Below are 19531 nucleotides of genomic sequence, written 5' to 3' on the forward strand. Positions count from 1 at the left end.
CATTCATTCTGGAGACCACAATCAATAGGAAAAACAGAAAAAAGTGAAAGAGCATTGATAAAATATATCAGGAGACTACCTTGGAATAAGACCTTTCCAGTTGCTCTGCTATAGATTAGAGTGGCTTCCAGAAGCAAGCTCAAATTAAGTCCTTTTGAAATAGTATATGTTAAGCCATTTGAGGTATCTGCCCAGGTAAGAGAACGTCTTATAGGACCTAGCAGTTGCCAACTACATTAAGACTTTAGCTGCTATTAATGTCTGTTCATGACTTTACTTCCCATGCAAAATGGGGTGGCCCTGCACCCTTTCCAGCTAGGGGATCGAGTCCTCCTCAAATCCTGGAGAGAACAAAGACCCAAATATCAATTTGTGGCTAAGGGGACAGGACCATACTAGGTGATGCTGAACACTCACTCTTTTGTTAAATTAGTCAGAATAAAACCATAGACTAAAACCTTCTCCTCTGGAAACTGGATGGGATAAAAACCAGACTTGGTCTTCTGAGCCATTAGAAGATCTTCAGTAGCTCTTTTGAGCCAAGCCTCCTACCAGATAAGAAATGATGACTGTTGCTCTTCTATTTTGTTTCATGAGGACAGCCCCTTGTTGGAAAGTACCAAAGGCAGGAAAAACCCCCTTTCTGTAAAATGTTTGCAGTATATAAAGACAGCATAAGGCAGAGAATCCCAGGTTTCCTCATCCCAGATGCTGGAGTTGATGTATATCTTCAGGTACTTGTCTAAGCATTGTGACAGGGCTGCAAAAAGGAAAGCAATGTCTGCCCAGCCATGGACTCAGGAATACATCCAGGTCTAACTTTATCAATTCCATTACACAATCGCCCCCTCATTGCCCCCACTCAGCAGAAAGTAGACACAGTGGTCATCATCCCTTTTCCCACAAGATTGTGGAATGGACATTGACAGTTGGAAACTAACAGAACAAACTTGACTTCACATTAGAACTATTCCTTTATCTCTGTGCTCTGTTGCCTGTGCTTAGTCATGCTAGCTCTGTGCCTTTGTAAAAGATTGTTGTCTATAACCTGAAATATCTCAATGTTCTGTCTCTCAGTACTGACCTTTAAGATATATTACTTTTTCATTCATATAGAGATGAAAAGTTGCAGAACAAAAAATAACAGTGGTCTTGCTGGAGGTGTATAGGAACATGGTGGCCAGACCTACTTGAACAACTGCAATAACAAAGGAAATCTAGCACCAAGAATTTTACAACAACCAGCTACACTTTCTCCTTTTTAAGTATAAAAGAAACCTGAATTCTAACTTGGGTAATGTGGTTCTTTAGAACACTAGTCTACCATATTCTAGGTCTTTTGCCTTTCTTAATAAAGTTGTTGCTCCTTGCCCTGTAGCCTTGTCTCTCAAATTAGTGACTTGTCATATGGCCAGCAGTATGAGCTTGTATGCAGTAACAATAGCACAGTTGAGGATGTTTTTGGAAAGCAACTAGGTGATGTGTTTGAAGAAACCTGAAATATTATATACCCTCTGGTATATTAACTTAGGAAAATCACATTCAGAGAATGCTTTCTATGAATGAACTTTTATTTCACACAAATTATAATTATTCATTTGAATTCAACATAATTATTCAATATTGAGGTGATTGTAATTGACATATAATTACTTTGGTAGGACATTAACCGCATTGTTAAGTGTCCAGTCATATTCAAACACTTTACAAATTTCAAGTCGAAGGGATTTGATGCAGGAGATTGGCACAAAGTTGGCAAAGGGCTGGCATGAAAGCTGGATAAGCAGAAAACAGAGTCTTCACCCAAGATGGGGAGTTCTCACCAAACACTGGAACCTCACGTGCCCCTACTGCTGAGCTGACGGTGATGGTGCAATCTGGGGCTGTTGGTGGGACCCTCCCCTGCTACAACCCAGACACATGCATCCTGCCAATATCACTAAAACAGCCTCTGAGGTGCTGTATCCCACAGTCCCCACACTGTTGTCAGTTGCTTACAGCTGTTGAAGCTGCCATACACCATCTCCAATGAAAGAAAAAAGATGCAACTTCTTCTTTCTTCCCATTGTCCAGTGCCTCCAATGTTTTTCACTCTCAGAGTCTTAAGAGAATCCAGATGACAAAAGGGTTAGGACAAACCATCAGCAAGCTGAAACCTGGAGGGCACCGGAGGCTCCAGCCGCCAGGTATGGACCTTACAACAAAAGTCACTGTGTGGACAAAGAATGCCATGTAGAGAAGATGCAATGGGAAAATAATCAATATAATTTGAGAACACACATAGAAAAAGCTTGAAAAGAATTTGGCTGCAAGTTCGATGAGAATAGGGTTGTTTCTATCTTGTTTCCTGGTTTATCCTAACTCCTGGTATGTGATGTATATTCTATAAATATCTGTATTCTGAAGCCAAGATATAATTATTAAGGCATATAATTATGAAGGCAACTTTTATCTGGGAGAGTACATTAGGGTTCATTTCAAATTTCCTTTGTACCACTTTGTATTTTTTAAAATACTTTTCTGTAATTAACATGTGCATATTAAATTAAAACCAAATACCTAAAATGCAAGTCAACATTAAAGCAATACAGACTACAGCTGAGTGACAGTAGAAAGAGTACAGTCAGTAACCTATGAAAACTGATCCAGACGAAGATGCAAAGGAGAGACCACCTTAATTTTAGTCTCCACCAGTGGTGCAGTTTTGACACATCATTTAGACTCTGAATTTCAGAGTCTGTATCTTTGAAAGACAAAAGAAGCACCAATACCTCACAAAATATTCTTGAGCAAACAATGAGGGTATACACAAACACACAAGAAAAACATTTTTAATGTGAACAGACTAAGGCCCTATATAAAATCATATGTCATAGATAAAATTTTATTGATGATGGTAAGAGTTGAGCTTATTGTTAATATTTTGAGATTTCTAGTTTAATAATAAAAGGTCATATTTAAAAAGACATGAGAAGAAAACCAGAAACGTACAACAGTGATATCTATTAACTTTTTTTAGCTGCCCTAATTGTATTCTACTTGACAGTCTCAGAGGAATTTATCAATAGAAAAGCATCATTCATTCCCCTAATGAGCATAGTAACACCAGGGATGATGTCACTTTGCTATCTCTATTTGTACAGTTAACTGTGGCCACTTTCCATTAGTCTATCTAGATGAGGCTTTTGGCATCATCTGACATTGCATAAATCAGATAGGAAGACAGGACCACAGCATCTAAAGGGTAATCATTAGTTTTGACTTATTCTGCTTCTCTGCACATGCTATTAATTTTGACTATATTTTATTTTTTCCCATATTATTTATTTTTATGGAGAAAACCATATTTATTTTTCCTAAATCTTCTATGTAACATTTCATACTGCAATGTATTAAAAATGGATTGTGATTTCCATTTATTTATGGACAAAGAATATACATTCCTCCTATATTATGGGAGGATGAGCTTGTTTTCTTAAGAATGAAATTTACAAATGAAAAGGGACTAATTTTACATTGAGTGGGGACTATTACTGGTAGTTAGAACACTGAAATAAATGTCTCAATCTTACTTATGTTTCACAGTGGATATCTAATACCCAAATTGTATACTCTGAAGACAACACTGTGACCTAGAGACTTAGGCAGAATTACAGGCTCTGGGTCCCAACATCAGAGCTAAGACATGAGTGCTCCCTCAGGGGGATGGTGTGATGCTCAGTACATGCTTCAGGAATCTGAAATGCTTAAGCTATAAAAGGAGAAATTAAGATGAAACAATAAGTACCTCATAGGCTTTTGGGGAGAAAAAGTACTATAAAACAATAGAATAATTGCTGTTATGTTGTCAGCTTTATATAATATTTGATATTACTCTACCCCTATTGTTAATAATTCCCCAAGTCAAATATGCAGTATTCCAATTTACATTAAACTCAGGCAATTGAATAGTGAACATTAAGAGTGATGGATGGGGCCAGTTGCCTGGTGTGGTAGAGACAGTATTCTCTTCAGTGTCTGGAGTCCTAGATGGGCTCTTCAGTGTGATTTGATTACAGTGACTCCCATTTACCAAAGTGCAACAGAGATTTGTCTGGTACCTCCGACTCACCTTCCTATTCTCCATTATTTATTCAGCAAACAACTTTGAGATCTTCACATGTGCTAGTCACTGCATTGCTCCTTGTTTCACTTTGACCACAGAGACTCAGCCACAGTTGTTTCTTCAGTTTATTGGACTGTTTTTAAATTTTACACAGAGCTCAGCTTTAATCTGCCAATGTAAGTAGAATTTGACAGAAACAATATATTTTTTAATGGAAAGTTTCCCAGATTTATTAGTTATTTATATTGTCATCCAATTCATTTTCAGTATTGTCTACTTCTTTAGCATCCCATAATTTGGGATTGTTTATAAATTGAAGGTTGTCATAAGTCTCTGGGATTATTACAAGAGCATAAAATATATTTGAAACTTGGCAGTTCTTCCTGAAATAGTCTTACATCATAACCACTTCTAAACTTTTCCCAGAAAGAGGAGCCAACATTTCCTTCTCATTGCTTAGGACTTTCTCTCCATAAGAGATGGTGTAGCAGAAGCTATTACTGGTTCTTTTCAAAAAAGTCAGATATATTATTCTTCTATTGATATTACTCTATCTTATTTAGTTTGTATGTCTTTTAAAATTCTACTTTAAATCACATTTACATAATATTTCTCCCTGAGTAGACTGGCTGTGACCTCCTTAAATGTAAGCAATTTTAATTTTTCTTTGATTTGCCTTCATCCTGCAAAATAGATATAGGCTGTGAACAGAAAGGTGGAGGAGGGAAACTTGAAATGGAGTCAGAGACTTCTCAGTCTTTTTCAGTTTTCCTCTCTGCATCTCTGTTTCCATGAAAACTTGATTGCCAAAAATCAGATGATATTTATAAAACAAATAAAACCTTGCCTTGTAAATGCAGTGATCATCTAAATGCTAGTTTAGTGATCACCTAAATTGGAGGCATTCTCCACAAAGCTCTGCTTGAGCAGGGTTAAAATAAGTAGTATATATTGTGTGTGTATATATATATATTATATATATATATAATATATTACATATATTAATATATATTGTATGTTTTATATGTACATATCCATGCTTATATAAACATACACTTACATAGAGTTTGTATGTATTTATAGAGAGACTGAAATCATAAATATGAATGCATTCATGTATGTGTGTATACACTCACATATATATTATTATATTATATTATTCCAGGACCACAGAAATAATGAAATCCAAATTCTTATATGTGTGAATAGAAACTAAAACTAGCAAACTGCAGTAATAATTTGAGAATTATTTTTTCAAATAATAGAGAAATAGCAGCCTCTTATATAGAATCTGCACAATAATTACTCTAGATCTTAACACTTTATATGTGCTTATTCATCTGTAACTGGTAATGTGCTAAGCAATTTCATTAGTTTACTTCATTTAATCCTAACCATATCTGACATGAAATAGGATTATCCCTTTTTAATGTAATGTGGACAGAGGAATGTTGAGTACAGGATAATATGAACCAGCAGTCATAGTCCTGCCTCAGAATCTGGGCTCCTCACTCAGCACCCTTAGGATATCTAAGGATTTTGTAACTTGTGAGGAACCCCATCTGCTCTTGTGGATGCATCACTCCCTTCACACAACTGCAGAGCCTCAAAGCAAGGCTGTAACCTACAGGCTAAGGGAGTTCAAATCTTCAGCATGGATTTTCCAAAAATTATGTTTTTGTTATTTTCTAATTGTTTCTCACATAGAATACATTCCAAGAGTTTTTAAGGACCAGTTGGATCCTTAAAATAGGTGATTCAATTCTGACTTCTATAACAAAGACTATATTTTTACTATGAGTAACCAATTGTTTAACCAAGGGGTGTGAATTCTTAGATTCCCACTAAATTTGTTGAATTCCAGATTATTCCTAATCCCAAAATCTACAATCCCATGACATTTCTTCCTATTAGAATAATTGAGTTTCTGTGCATGCACACGCATAAACACATGAAGAAACACACACACACACACACACACACACACACACACACACAAAGGTACCCCACAAGCTCACTAATATTTAGCTCACTAACATTCTTTCCATGTGGTCATATCTCATGAAAAATCTACTAATGCCAAAGATTTCCTTAGTGGTCTAGGTGGAACCTCATGGACAATTGCGCCTGGGTGGCCAACCACACTGGACAGTTGGATTTCATCCTCATGGGACTCTTCAGTCAATCCAAGCACCCAGCTCTTCTTTGTATGGTCATTTTTGTCATTTTCCTGATGGCCCTAACTGGAAATATCATTTTGATCCTTCTGATACATTCTGATGCACAATTACACACTCCCATGTACTTTTTCATCAGCCAGTTGTCTCTCATGGACATGATGTACATTTCTGTCATTGTGTCCAAGATGCTCATGGACCAGGTCATGGGTGTGAATAAGATTTCAGCCCCTGAATGTGGAATGCAGATGTTTCTATATTTGACACTTGGAGGTTCAGAATTTTTCCTTCTGGCTGCCATGGCCTATGACCGGTATGTGGCCATCTGTCACCCACTCTATTATTCTAATCTCATGAACCATAAGGTGTGGCTCCTCTTGGTGTCTTGTTGTTGGTTCCTGGGATCAGTGGATGGCTTTATGGTCACGCCCATCATCATGACCTTTCCCTTCTGCAGATCCAGGGAGATCCATCATTTCTTCTGTGAGGTTCCTGCTGTAATGAAGCTTTCCTGCTCAGACACTTCCCTCTATGAGACACTCATGTACCTGTGCTGTGTCCTCATGCTCCTCGTCCCTGTGACAATCATTTCAAGCTCCTATTCTTTCATCGTCCTCACCATCCATAGGATGAATTCATCAGAGGGCCGGAAGAAGGCCTTTATAACTTGTTCTTCCCACATGACTGTGGTCATCCTGTTCTATGGGACTTCAGCCTACACCTACATGCTGCCCAGCTCCTACCACACCTCTGAGAAGGACATGGTGGTATCTGTCTTTTACACCATACTCACTCCTGTGCTAAACCCTTTAATCTACAGTCTTAGGAACAAGGATGTCACAGAGGCACTAAAGAAAATGTTGAATACACGATTTGTCTTTCAGAGAACTACAAAATAAGATGTTTTTATACTAATGTTTTATTTTTATTCAGCCTACATATCAGAAATAGATAGTTTTTTGCCAATGCTATTCTTCAGATTCTCATACCATGATTTGTCATCCTATATTCATCTTTTTAGGAGGAATTGTTTCCCTGTACTGGAAAGGTTTTTATTTTCACACTCTATATTTACAATCAAATTGAATCCATGCCACACTTTTATGAAGTTATTAACTGCACAGTGATGCTGTAAGAGAAAATTCATATTCTTAGTAAAAACATAACTAAAATATTTAGAGTAAAATATCTCAATACATGCAACTAATGAGGGAGAGATGGACAGAAAAAGGTGATGAAGCAAAATAATGTTAACAGGTGAATGTAGATAAAGTTTGTATGTGTTAATTGTACAATTATTATTCTTGGTGCCAATGTATATTTGAATTATTTAAAAATAAAGGGGAAAATGTCAGATGTTTCTTTCTTTTTTTTGTCGATAGTATCTGCTTGGTGGCAGTGTGACAAGTCTTAGAAGTCACATTCGTGTTATCATAGGTAACCATTACTGCAGCATGTCTTCTGCCTACCTTTATCGAGGGCTATGTTCTTCCTCACAATCCCATACTGATGGCATCTAGTGAGTGTTACCCATCTGAAATCCTTAGTACCTTGTAGTAGATTGGAAATTCAAGACCACATAAGGTATTGTGGGAGAAATATTAAGCCCAAATGGAAGGAATTATATTAACTCCAATGTTCTTTACAGTCTCGAACATTTTCTGCATGAGGTGGTATCAGAGCTAAGATTTGAAGTATGTAACTTATCATACAAGTAAGCAGAGGAAGAATATCAGACATTCAATCCTTCATTCACTCAACAAATATTTTGTATCCTATATTATAATTGAAAAATAAGAGCTAAGTGAGTTTAGAATCTGAATTACACATGCCTACTCTCCCTACAAATTTGAACTCTAAGTATAGTTTGTGCAAACACTTGTAATAAAATACATAAATTTTTTTGAAGCTCTTGGAGAAAGGATTCAGGTTATAAGTACATACCAGTTCCGCATTTGTCAAGCAAGTTCAGCCAAACAAAGGGGGCTGAGAGAAAATCCCGGGAGCTCAGTGTTGAATGGTGACTAGAGGCTACCCTCAGATGAGTACAGGATTCTGGGATGAGGGGACTTGCTCAGGTGCCTAATGCCATGGAAAAAGCACATCATGATTAAAGGTAAGGTGGTTAGCAAATCAAGAGAGGTAAGTATTGCAATAATTTCTCCATTCCTTATTCACTTTATAGTCAGAATATGTAGAGTGAGCAGGATCTTGTTGAATGTGTTCCATAAAGCCAAAAACTGTTTGCATGTGTACCAATTTCCAATTAGCTGTCAACTTGTGAATTATCAGATAGTTTCAAAAGCACAGATTCCCTTTTCCTCTTGACACAATTACTTCCTGACAGTAAAATAAGGATCTTCCAGTATTTTAGAAAATTAATTTTGAAAACCAGTTTACAATATTTTTATTCTACTCAAGCGGAATTAATAAAATATCTTTTTTTTTTTTTTTTTTACTTTAAAAATATTGAGTCGCGTATGTATTGCTTTTCAATTTCCTGGACCAAATGATACACACATTTAATGGTTCCATTTAAAATACGCTAGCAAAGATCAGTAAAAATTTTGGAATCAAAAGACTTTGAGTTCACCTTTTGAGCACACCAAAATCACAACCATTTGCAGAACAACCTTCAGTGAAAAACACCAGAACTTACTAGATAAGATCTTCTACAACAAAAGACATATAAAAGGTATAGCAATGAGATGGATAGGAGGGGTAGGCTTGCAATATAATCAAGTATTATAACCCCAGGTGGGTGACACATAAACTGGACAATAATTATATTGCCAACATTCTCCCACAAGAGGGTTATGAACCCCATGTTGGTCTCCAAAATATGGACTTCCTGCACTGGGAAGATAAGCCCCTAGAGCATTTGGTTCTGAAGGCCAGTGGGACTTGATTTCTGGAGTCCCAAAGGACTGGGCAGAATAGACTTCATTATTAAAGGAATCAAACAAAATCTCACATGCACTAGAATCCAGGGCAAAACTGTCACTGTTTGTAAGTGATATGATACTACACATAGAAAACCTTAAAGACACCAATAAAAAAACTATTAAAGGTGCTCCATGAGTTCAGTAAATTTGCAGGAAGTGAATAATACACAGTAATCTGTTGCTTTTCTATATGCTAATAATAAAGTATCAGAAATAGAATATAAGGAATCAATACCATTTAGAGTCACATCAAAAATAATAAAATACTTAGGAATAAACCTAACTAAGATGAAAGACCTCTACTTGGAAAACTATAATATTTCAAAATATACTATAAAGCTAAAGATATAAAACTGAGTGATACTGGCATAAAATAAATATTAACCAATGGAACAGAATGGATAGCATAGAATTAAACCCTTGCATACATGGTCAGCTAATGTTCTACAAGGCAGCCAAGAACACTCACTAGGAAAAGGATAGTCTCTTTGAGAATCGGTGCTAGGAAAACTTGATGAACTCATGCAGAAATATGAAATGGGAAACCTATCTTCCATCATACACAAAAATTATATCAAAATGGATCAAAGACTAAAACATTAAGAACTGATATCATAACACTATTAGAAGAAAAAAATAGGAGAAAACTCCTCAACATTGGACTTGGTAATAATTTTCTGGATATGAAAACAAAACCCATGAAACAAAATCAAAAAATCAAAAAGTGGGAATACATCAAACCTAAAAACTTCCATACAGCAAAAGAAATAATCAACAAAATGAAAAAGCAACAGCATGGAACAAAGATTTTGCCTACCGTATATTGGATAGGAGTTAGTATCCAAATATGTAAGGGATTCATATAAATCAATAGTAATATACAAGCAATCCTATGTAAATAATGGGAAGAGGAAATAAATGCACATTTTTCCAAAGAAGATGTACAAAATCCAACAGACTCATGATAAGATGCTTAGCATCACTAATCTTCAAAAAGTGCAAATCGAAACCACAATGAGAGATGACTTCACACCTGTTAAAATGGCTATCATCCAGAAGTCAAGAGATAACAAGCACTGAAGAGGATGTGGAGAAAAGGGAAACGTTGCGCACATTTTGTGGTAATTAATTGGTGCAGACACTATGTAAAAAATTAAAAACTGAAGTAACCAAATGATCCAGCAATCCCACTTCTAGATATATATTCAAAGGAATTGAAAACAGAGTATCAAAAAGATGTCTCCCCTCCCAAATTTATTGCAGCATTATTCACAATATCCTGGTAATGGAAACAATCTAAGTCCCATCAGTGGATGGATAGATAAAGAATATGGAGTTCATGAAATGTTCATGAACTATTTCAATAAAATATTATTCAAACATGAGAAAGAAGGACATCTTGCCATTAGTGACATGGATTGACATTGAGAACACTATACATGCTAAGTGAAAGAAATCAAACAGAGAAAGACAAGTACTATATGACAACACATAATGTGCAATCAAAAAAAGAAAGAAAGGAAGGAAGAAAGAAGAAAGAAGAAAGAAAGAAAGAAAGAAAGAAAGAAAGAAAGAAAGAAAGAAAGAAAGAGAGAGAGAGAAAGAAAGAAAGAAAAAGAGAAAACAACTTGCAAAAGACAGAGTAAAATGATACTTACCAGGAACTGAGGGATGATGGAAGCATGATACTGTTAAGGGAACAAACTTGAAATGATTAGATAAATAAATCCTAAATATTTAATGGACAAAATACTAAATATATAAAACAATATTGTATTATAATCAGCAAACTTGTCAAGAGAAAAGACTTAATTATTGGCAGCACACACAAAAATGTAATTATGTGACAAGGTAGAGGTACTAAAAAATGCTATAATGGTAATCACATTAGTCATATTACAATATATAAACGTATAGTGTCAACATATACTCCTCAAATTTATACAATGTTACATGCTAAATATATGTCATTAAATAAAAATGTAAGTAAATAAATTCAAGCGGAAATAGATAATTTGAGTAGACCTATAGTATTGATAAACTTAAAATCATGCCACAAAGAAAGCCATGAAGTCAGATAGACTTATGAGTTCTATCAAATTTTTAAGAATAAATATATCTACCACATCTTCTTTATCCATTCATTTGTTGACGGGCATATATATACAATGGAATATTACTCAGCTGTAAAAAGGGATGAGATGGAGCTATATGTAATGAGGTGGATAGACCTACAATCTGTCATACAGAGTGAAGTCAGAAAGAGAAAGACAAATATTGTATGCTAACTCACATATACAGAATCTAAAAATGGTACTGATGAACTCAGTGACAAGAACAAGGACGCAGGTGCAGAGAATGGACTGGAGAACTCAAGGTTTGGGAGGGGGTGTGGGGGTGAAGGGGAAAAAGGAAAAAAAAGAAAAGAAAAAAAAAGAAAAAAAGAATAAATATATCAGTCCTTTAAAATTTTTTTTTAGAATAGAGGAGGAGGAATACTTCCCAAGTCATTGAAAATGAGCACTTTACCTTATAACCAAGTAAAGGCAAATATATTAACATAAATTATATATTATACCTCTGAATGTAGATGAACATTTCTTAACAAACTATTAGCAAACTGAAGTACAAAATTATAAAAATCATTATAGCCATGACCAAGTGTAATTTAATCCAAGAGTTAAGATTATTTAGCAATAAAACACTACTAATGTAGTACACTTATTAATAGAAAAAAAAAGCATGTAATACATGCTTCTATTAACGGATGCAGAAAAGTTATCCCATAAAATATATTTATGTAAAAATTCAACAAACTAGAAACAGAAAGAAATTTTCTCAATCTGACACAGGACATCTTTGAGAAATACAGGTAACTTCACATCTCATTGAAAAGATAGAATAATTTCCCTCTAAACTTGACAACAAAACAAGACCATATCTGCCCTCATGATTTCTAGCCAACATTTTACTGAAGGATACAGAGTAAAACATCAAGAAGACAAATAAATAAAAGACACCATGGTTGGAAAGCAAGAGGTAATGTTATCTATATTTACAGAAGACATGCCATTTAAGGATTTCACTAAAACACAATTAGAAACTATAAATGAGTTCAACAAATTTAAAATCTTACAAGATCAATAAGTGAAAATTAATTTTATTTCTATACACCAGCACTCAAAATTTTGAAAATTAAAATGAGAAACAACTGCATTTATATTAAGAAGACATGCCTGTGGAGGTTAGTGTCCAACCAGGAGAATCAGCACATTCTCAGTGAAGAAAGGACAGAATGAAGATTAGGACCCAGCATATAATCAAGGGACAGGATAACCATAATAAACTCACTTTAAAAAGGAAGAATGAAGGAGACATTTCAAGATGGTGAAGTAAAAGGGCTTGCACTCACACCCTCTTGCAAGAACACCAAAATGTTAAGTAACTGCTGAACAATTATTGACAGAAAGACACTGAAACACACCAAAACAGACACCCCACATCCAGAGACAGAGAAGAAACCACAACAAGATGGTAGGAGGAGCACAATCATGATAAAATCAAATCCCATAACTGTTGGGTGAGTGACTCACACACTGGAGAACAGTTATACCACAGAAGTCTACCCACTGGTGTGAGGTTCTCAGCCCCATGTCAGGCTTCCCAACCTGGGGGTCTGGCAACAAGAGGAGGAATCCCCAGAGAATGAGACTTTGAAGGTCACCAGGATTTGATTGCAGAAACTCCACAAGTGGAAACAGAGACTCCACTCTTGGAGGGCACACAAAAAGTAGTGTGTGCACCAGGACTGAGGGGGAAGGAGCAGTGACCCCATAAGGGACTGAATCAGACCTACCTGCTAGTGTTGGGGGGTTGTCTGCAGAGGTAGGGGGCACCTGTGGCTCAATGCAGAGGTAGGGGGCACCTGTGGCTCAATGCAGGGACAGGCACACTGGTGGCAGGGGTTCTGGGAAGTGCTTATTGGTGTGAGCCCTCCCAGAGTCTGCCATTAGCCCTGCCACAGAGCCTGTAAGTTCCAGTGCTGGGTCACCTCAGTCTACACAACCAATAGGGTGGGAACACAGCCCCACCAATTGGCAGACAAGCAGACTAACATTTTACTGACCTCCGCCCAACCAAAGCAACACTCAGCCCTATCCACCACCAGCCCCTCCCATCAGGAAGCACACACAAGCCTCTTAGATAGCATCCTCCACAAGAGGGCAGACAGCTGTATCAAGCAGTATCAGCAGTATTTCATTCTGTGAAACTGAAAACCACAGCCACAGAAAGACAGAGAATATGAAAAGTGTGAAGGCTTTGTGCCAGATGAAGGGACAACATAAAACCCCAGGAAAACACCTAAATGAAATGGAGATAGCCAACCTTCCAGAAAAGGAATTCAGAATGATGATAGTGAAGATAATCCAGTACTTTGAAAAAGAATGGATGCAAAGATCGAAAAGTTGAAAGAAAACTTTAACAAAGACCTGGAAGAATTAAAGAACAAACAAACAGAGATAAGCAATGCAAAAACTGAAAGGAAAAAGAGATTAAAAGGAATCAATAGCATACTAACTGAGGCAGAAGAATGAATAAGTGACCAGGAAGACAGAATGGCACTGATGCAGAAAAGCATAATGGAAAAAGAATAAAAAGAAATGAGGACAGCCTAAGAGACCTCTGGGACAACATTAAATGTGCCAACATTCGCATTATAGGGGTCCCAGAAGAAGAGAGAGAAAGGACTGGAGAAAACATTGGAAGAGATTATAGTCAAAAAATCCCCTAACATGGAAGAGGAAATATCCACCCAAGTCCAGGAAGTGCAGAGAATCCCAGGCAGGATAAAACCAAGGAGAAACATGCCAAGACACATAGTAGTCAAATTGACAAAAATTAAAGACAAAGAAAAAATATTAAAAATAACAAGGGAAAAATGGCAAATAATATACAAGTGAGATCCCATAAGTTTAACAGTTGATTTCTCAGGAGAAACTTTGCAATCCAGAAAGGAGTGGCATGATATATTTAAAGTGATGAAAAGGAAGAACCTACAAGAAAGACTATGCTAATCAACAAGGATCTCATTCAAATTTGATGGAGAAATCAAAATCTTCACAGACAAGAAAAAGTTAATTCAGCACCACCAAACCAGACCTATAACAAATGCTAAAGGAACTTCTCTAAGTAGGAAACACAAGAGAAGAAAAGGACCTACAAAAACACAAACAAAACAATTAAGAGAATGGTAATAGGAACATACATATCAATAGTTACCTAGAATGTAAATGGACTAAATGCTCCAACAAAAAGACACAGACTGGCTGAAGGGATACAAAAACAAGACCCACATATATGCTCTTTACAAGAGACCCACTTCAGACCAAGGAACACATACAGACTGAAAGTGAGGCTATGGAAAAAGGTATTCCATGCAAATAGAAATCAGCAGAAAGCTGCAGTAAACTCATATCAGATAAAATAGACTTTGAAATAAAAAATGTTGCAAGAGACAAGAAAGGACACTACATAATGATCAATCCAAAAAGAGGAGATATCAATTATACACATATATGCACCCAATAAAGGAGCACCTCAATATACAAGGCAAATGTTAACAACTATAAAAGAGGAAATCAACAGTAACACAATAATAGTGGGGGATTTTAACACCCCACTTACACCAATGGACAGCTCATCCAGACAGAAAATTATAAGGAAACACAAGTTTTAAATGACACAATAAACTAGCTAGATTTAATAGACATCTATAGAACATGACATCCAAAAACAGCAGATTACACTTTCTTCTCAAGTACACACAGAACATTCTCCAGGATAGATCATGTTTTGGGTCACAAATCAAGCCTTAGTAAATTTAAGAAAATTGAAATCATATCAAGCATCTCTTCCGACCACAATGCTATGAAATTAGAAATCAATTACAGAAGAAAAAGAAAATGTAAAAAACACAAACACATGGGGGCTAAACAATACACTACTAAATAACCAAAGATCAATGAAGAAATCAAAGAGGAAATTAAAAAATACCTAGATACAAATGACATTGAAAACACAAAAATCCAAAACCTATGGGATGCAGCAAAAGCAGTTTGAAGAGGGAAGTTTATAGCAATAAAATCCTACCTCAAGAAACAAGAAAAATCCCAAATAAACACTCTAATCTTACACCTCAAGAAACTAGAGAAAGAAGAGCAAACAAAACCAAAGTTGGTAGTAGGAGAGAAATCATAAAGATCAGAGCAGAAATAAATGAAATAGAAACAAAACAATGGCAAAAATCAATAACATGAAAAGCTGGTTCTTTGAGAAGATAAACAAAATTGATAAATCTCTAGAAAGACTCATCAAGAAAAAGAGGGAGAGGACTCAAATCAATAAAATCAGAAATGAAACAGAAGTTACAATTGACACTGCAGAATAAAAACCACCATTAGAGACAACTACAGGCAAGTATATGCCAATAAAATGGACAACCTGGAAGAAATGGACAGATTCTTAAAAAGGTATAAACTTCCAAGACTGAATCAGGAAGAAATAGAAAATATGAAAAGACCAATCACAAGTAATGAAATTGAAACTGTGTTTTAAAGTCTTCCAACGAACAAAAGTCCAAGATCAAATGGCTTCACAGGTGAATTCTATCATACATTTAGAGAACAGCTAACACATATCCTTCTCAAACTCTTTCAAAAAATTGCAGAGGAAGAAACACTCCCAAACTCATTTTATGAGGCCACCATCACCCTGATACTGAAAGCAGACAAAGATACTAAAAAAAAAGAAAATTACAGACCAATGTTACTGATGAATTTAAATGCTAAAATCCTCAACAAAGTACTAGCAAACAGAATCCAACAACACAATAAAAGGATCAGACACTATGATCAAGTGGGGTTTATCCGTGGAATGCAAGGATTCTTCAATACATGCAAATCAATCATTGTGATACACCATATTAACAAACTGAAGGATAAAAATCACATGATCATCTCAATAGATGCAGGAAAAGCTTTTGACAAAATTCAACACCCATTTATGATAAAAACTCTCCAGAAGGTGGGCATAGAGGGAACCTACCTCAACATAATAAAGGCCATATACAACAAACCCACAGCAAACATCACTCTCAATGGTGAAAAACTGAAAGCATTCCCTCTAAGATCAGGAACAAAACAAGGATGTCCACTCTCTCCACCCCTACTCAACATAGTTTTGGAAGTCCTTGCTACAGAAATCAGAGAAGAAAAACAAATAAAAGGAATCAAAATTGGAAAAGAAGTAAAACTGTCACTTTTCACAGATCACATGATACTATACATAGAAAATCCTAGAGATGACACCAGAAAACAACTTGAACTAATCAATGAATTTGGTAAAGTTGCAGGATACAAAATTAACAAACAGAAATCTCTTGCATGTCTATACACTAACAATGAAAAATCAGAAAGAGAAATTAAGGAAACAATCCCATTCACCATTGCAACAAAAAGAATAAAATACCTAGAAATAAACCTAATTAAGGAGGTAAAAGACCTGTACTCAGAAAACTATAAGACACTAATGAAAGAAATCAAAGATTACACAAACAGATGGAGAGATATACCATGTTCTTGGATTGGAAGAATCAACATTGCAAAAATGACTACAGTAGTTAAAACAATCTACAGGTTCAATGCAATCCCAATCAAATTACCAATGGCATTGTTTTTACAGAACTAGAGAAAAAAAATCCTAAAATTTGTATGGAGACACAAGAGATCCCAAATAGGCAAAGCAATCTTGGGGGAAAAAAATGGAGACAGAGGAATCAGACTCCCTGGCTTCAGACTATACTATAAAGCTACAGAAATCAAGACAATATGGTACTGGCACAAAAACAGAAATATACATCAATGGGAAAGGATAGAAAGCCCAGACATAAACTATGGTCAACTAATCTATGACAAAGGATGCAAGGATATACAATGGAGAAAAGGCAGCCTCTTCATAAATGGTTCTGTGAAAACTGGTCAGCTACATGTAAAAGAATGGAATTAGAATACTCCCTAACACCATACACAAAAATAAACTCAAAATGGATTAAAGACCTAAATGTAAGGCCAGTCACTCTTAAACTCCTAGAGGGAAACATAGGAAGAGCATTCTTTGACATAAATCACAGCAAGATCTTTTTTAACCAACCTCCTATAGTAACAGAAATAAAAACAAAAATAAGTAAATGGGACCTAATCAAGCTTAAAAGCTTCTGTACAGCAAAGGAAACTATAAGCAAGATGAGAAGACAACCCTCAGAATGGGAGAAAATATTTGCAAATGAATCAACAGACAAAGGATTAATCTCCAAAATATATAAACAGTTCATCCAGCTCAATATCAAAAAAAAACACAACCCAATCAAAAAATAGTCATTTCTCCAAAGAAGACATATGGATGGCCAAGAGGCACATGAACAGCTGCTCAACATCACTAATTATTAGAGAAATGCAAATCAAAACTAAAATGAGGTATCACCTCACACCAGTTAGAATGGGCATCATCAGAAAATCTACAAACAGTAAATGCTGGAGAGGGTGTGGAGAAAAGGAAATGCTCTTGCACTGTTGGTTGGAATGTAAATTGATACAGCCACTATGGAGAACAGTATGGAGGTTCCTTGGAAAACTAAAAATAGAGTTACCATATGACCCAGCAATCCCACTACTGGGCATATACCCAGAGAACACCAATATTCATTGCAGCACTTTACAATAGCCAGGACATGGAAGCAACCTAAATGTCCATCAGCAGTTGAATTAATAAAGAAGATGTGGTACATATATACAATAGAATATTACTCAGCCATAAAAAGGAATGAAACTGGGACATATGTAGAGAGATGGATGGACCTAGAGACTGTCGTACAGAGTGAAGTGAGTCAGAAAGAGAAAAAACAACTATTGTATATTAACACATATATATGGAATATAGAAAAATGGTACAAATCAACCAGTTTGCCAGGCAGAAATAGAGACACAGATGTAGAGAACAAACATATGGATACCAAGAGGGAAAAGCAGGGGGCAGTGTTGGGGTGGGATGAATTGGAAGATTGGGATTGCCATATATACATCACTAATAAGAAAAATATCAAATTGTACACTTTAAATATGTGCAGTTTATTGTATGTCAATTGTATCTCAATAAAAGTTCTTAAAGAAGTAAAACAAATAAAAATAAATAAAAGATGAAGAATGAAAGGGAGGCCACAGCAATTTTGTGTCACACAGGTTATATGTTCCAGGTTGTTTACTCTTGACTTTATAATATATTTGAGTGTCTGAGAAGTGTCTCCCTCGATTACGTGTTTACTGTCCATAGTAGCAACTTTAGAATCAATGTAACTGCTTGAAGAAAACAACAGTTATTTTTGTGGTCCCCCATCCCACATTAATTCGTATGTTGAAGCCCTCACCCCAGTGTGGCTGTATTTGGAGATGGGCCTTCCAAAGGAAGCATTTGAAGTTAAATGTCATAGGAGTGGGGCCGTGATCCAACAGGATTAGTGTCCTTATAAGCAGAGACACCAGACCACACTCTTTCTCTACACAATGAGGAAAGACCAAGTGGGGAATTAATGCGGAGGTGATTGTCTGCAAACCAGGAAGTGAGACCTCACCAGAATTAGGCAGAATTGTAATCTTGGAATTCTAGTCTGCAGAACTATGAAAAAATACTTTGCTTTTGTTTAAGCTCCAAGTCTATGATATTTTGTCATGACAGTCCAACATGACTAACAAAGTTTTCATTACATTAAATGATATTTGGTTAATATTAACTTATGTAGAATTGACACTTTCTTGATATTGATTTGTCCTCCCCAAGGAGAAAAAATATTATATTAGCTAGGGCATCCATAACAAAGGAGCAAAAACTGGGTGGCTTAAAACAACAGAAATTTAATATCTTGCAATTCTGGAAGTTACAAGTCTAAGATCAAGGTGTCAATAGGACCATGCTCCTTAAGCTAGGGATAGATCTCCCAGGTCTCTATATAATTTTTTTATAGTTTCTTGGCTTGTAGCAGCAAAATCTCAATCCTCACATGACATTTTCCCTGTGTGTGGGGGTGTGGATTTGTCCAAACTTCCCCTTTTCATAGGGACACAATTCTTATAGGATTAGGAGTCCAGCACATATTCCAATGTGACCTCACCTTAACTAATCACATCTACTACCAATCTATTTCCAAATAAGGTCACATTATGAGACACTGGAGATCAGGGTTTCAATATATGAAT

At 35.9% G+C, this 19531-nt stretch overlaps 1 protein-coding gene across 1 annotated transcript; it reads left to right on the plus strand.

Annotated features, from left to right (window-relative positions):
• The first annotated feature begins 6218 nt into the window (after positions 1 to 6218).
• Positions 6219 to 7181, plus strand: LOC130837048 (olfactory receptor 2T29-like). The gene has a single exon (XM_057709814.1). It carries the CDS (start codon positions 6219 to 6221, stop codon positions 7179 to 7181), a length of 963 nt encoding a protein of 320 aa, XP_057565797.1.
• Positions 7182 to 19531: the final 12350 nt, after the last annotated feature.

This window comes from Hippopotamus amphibius, chromosome 15 (assembly GCF_030028045.1).
Source record: "Hippopotamus amphibius kiboko isolate mHipAmp2 chromosome 15, mHipAmp2.hap2, whole genome shotgun sequence".
Lineage (NCBI taxonomy): Eukaryota > Metazoa > Chordata > Mammalia > Artiodactyla > Hippopotamidae > Hippopotamus > Hippopotamus amphibius.

What these genes read in the sequence shown, in the direction of transcription:
- LOC130837048 (XM_057709814.1), top strand. Translation starts at nt 6,219, where the DNA reads ATGGACAATTGCGCCTGGGTGGCCAACCACACTGGACAGTTGGATTTC.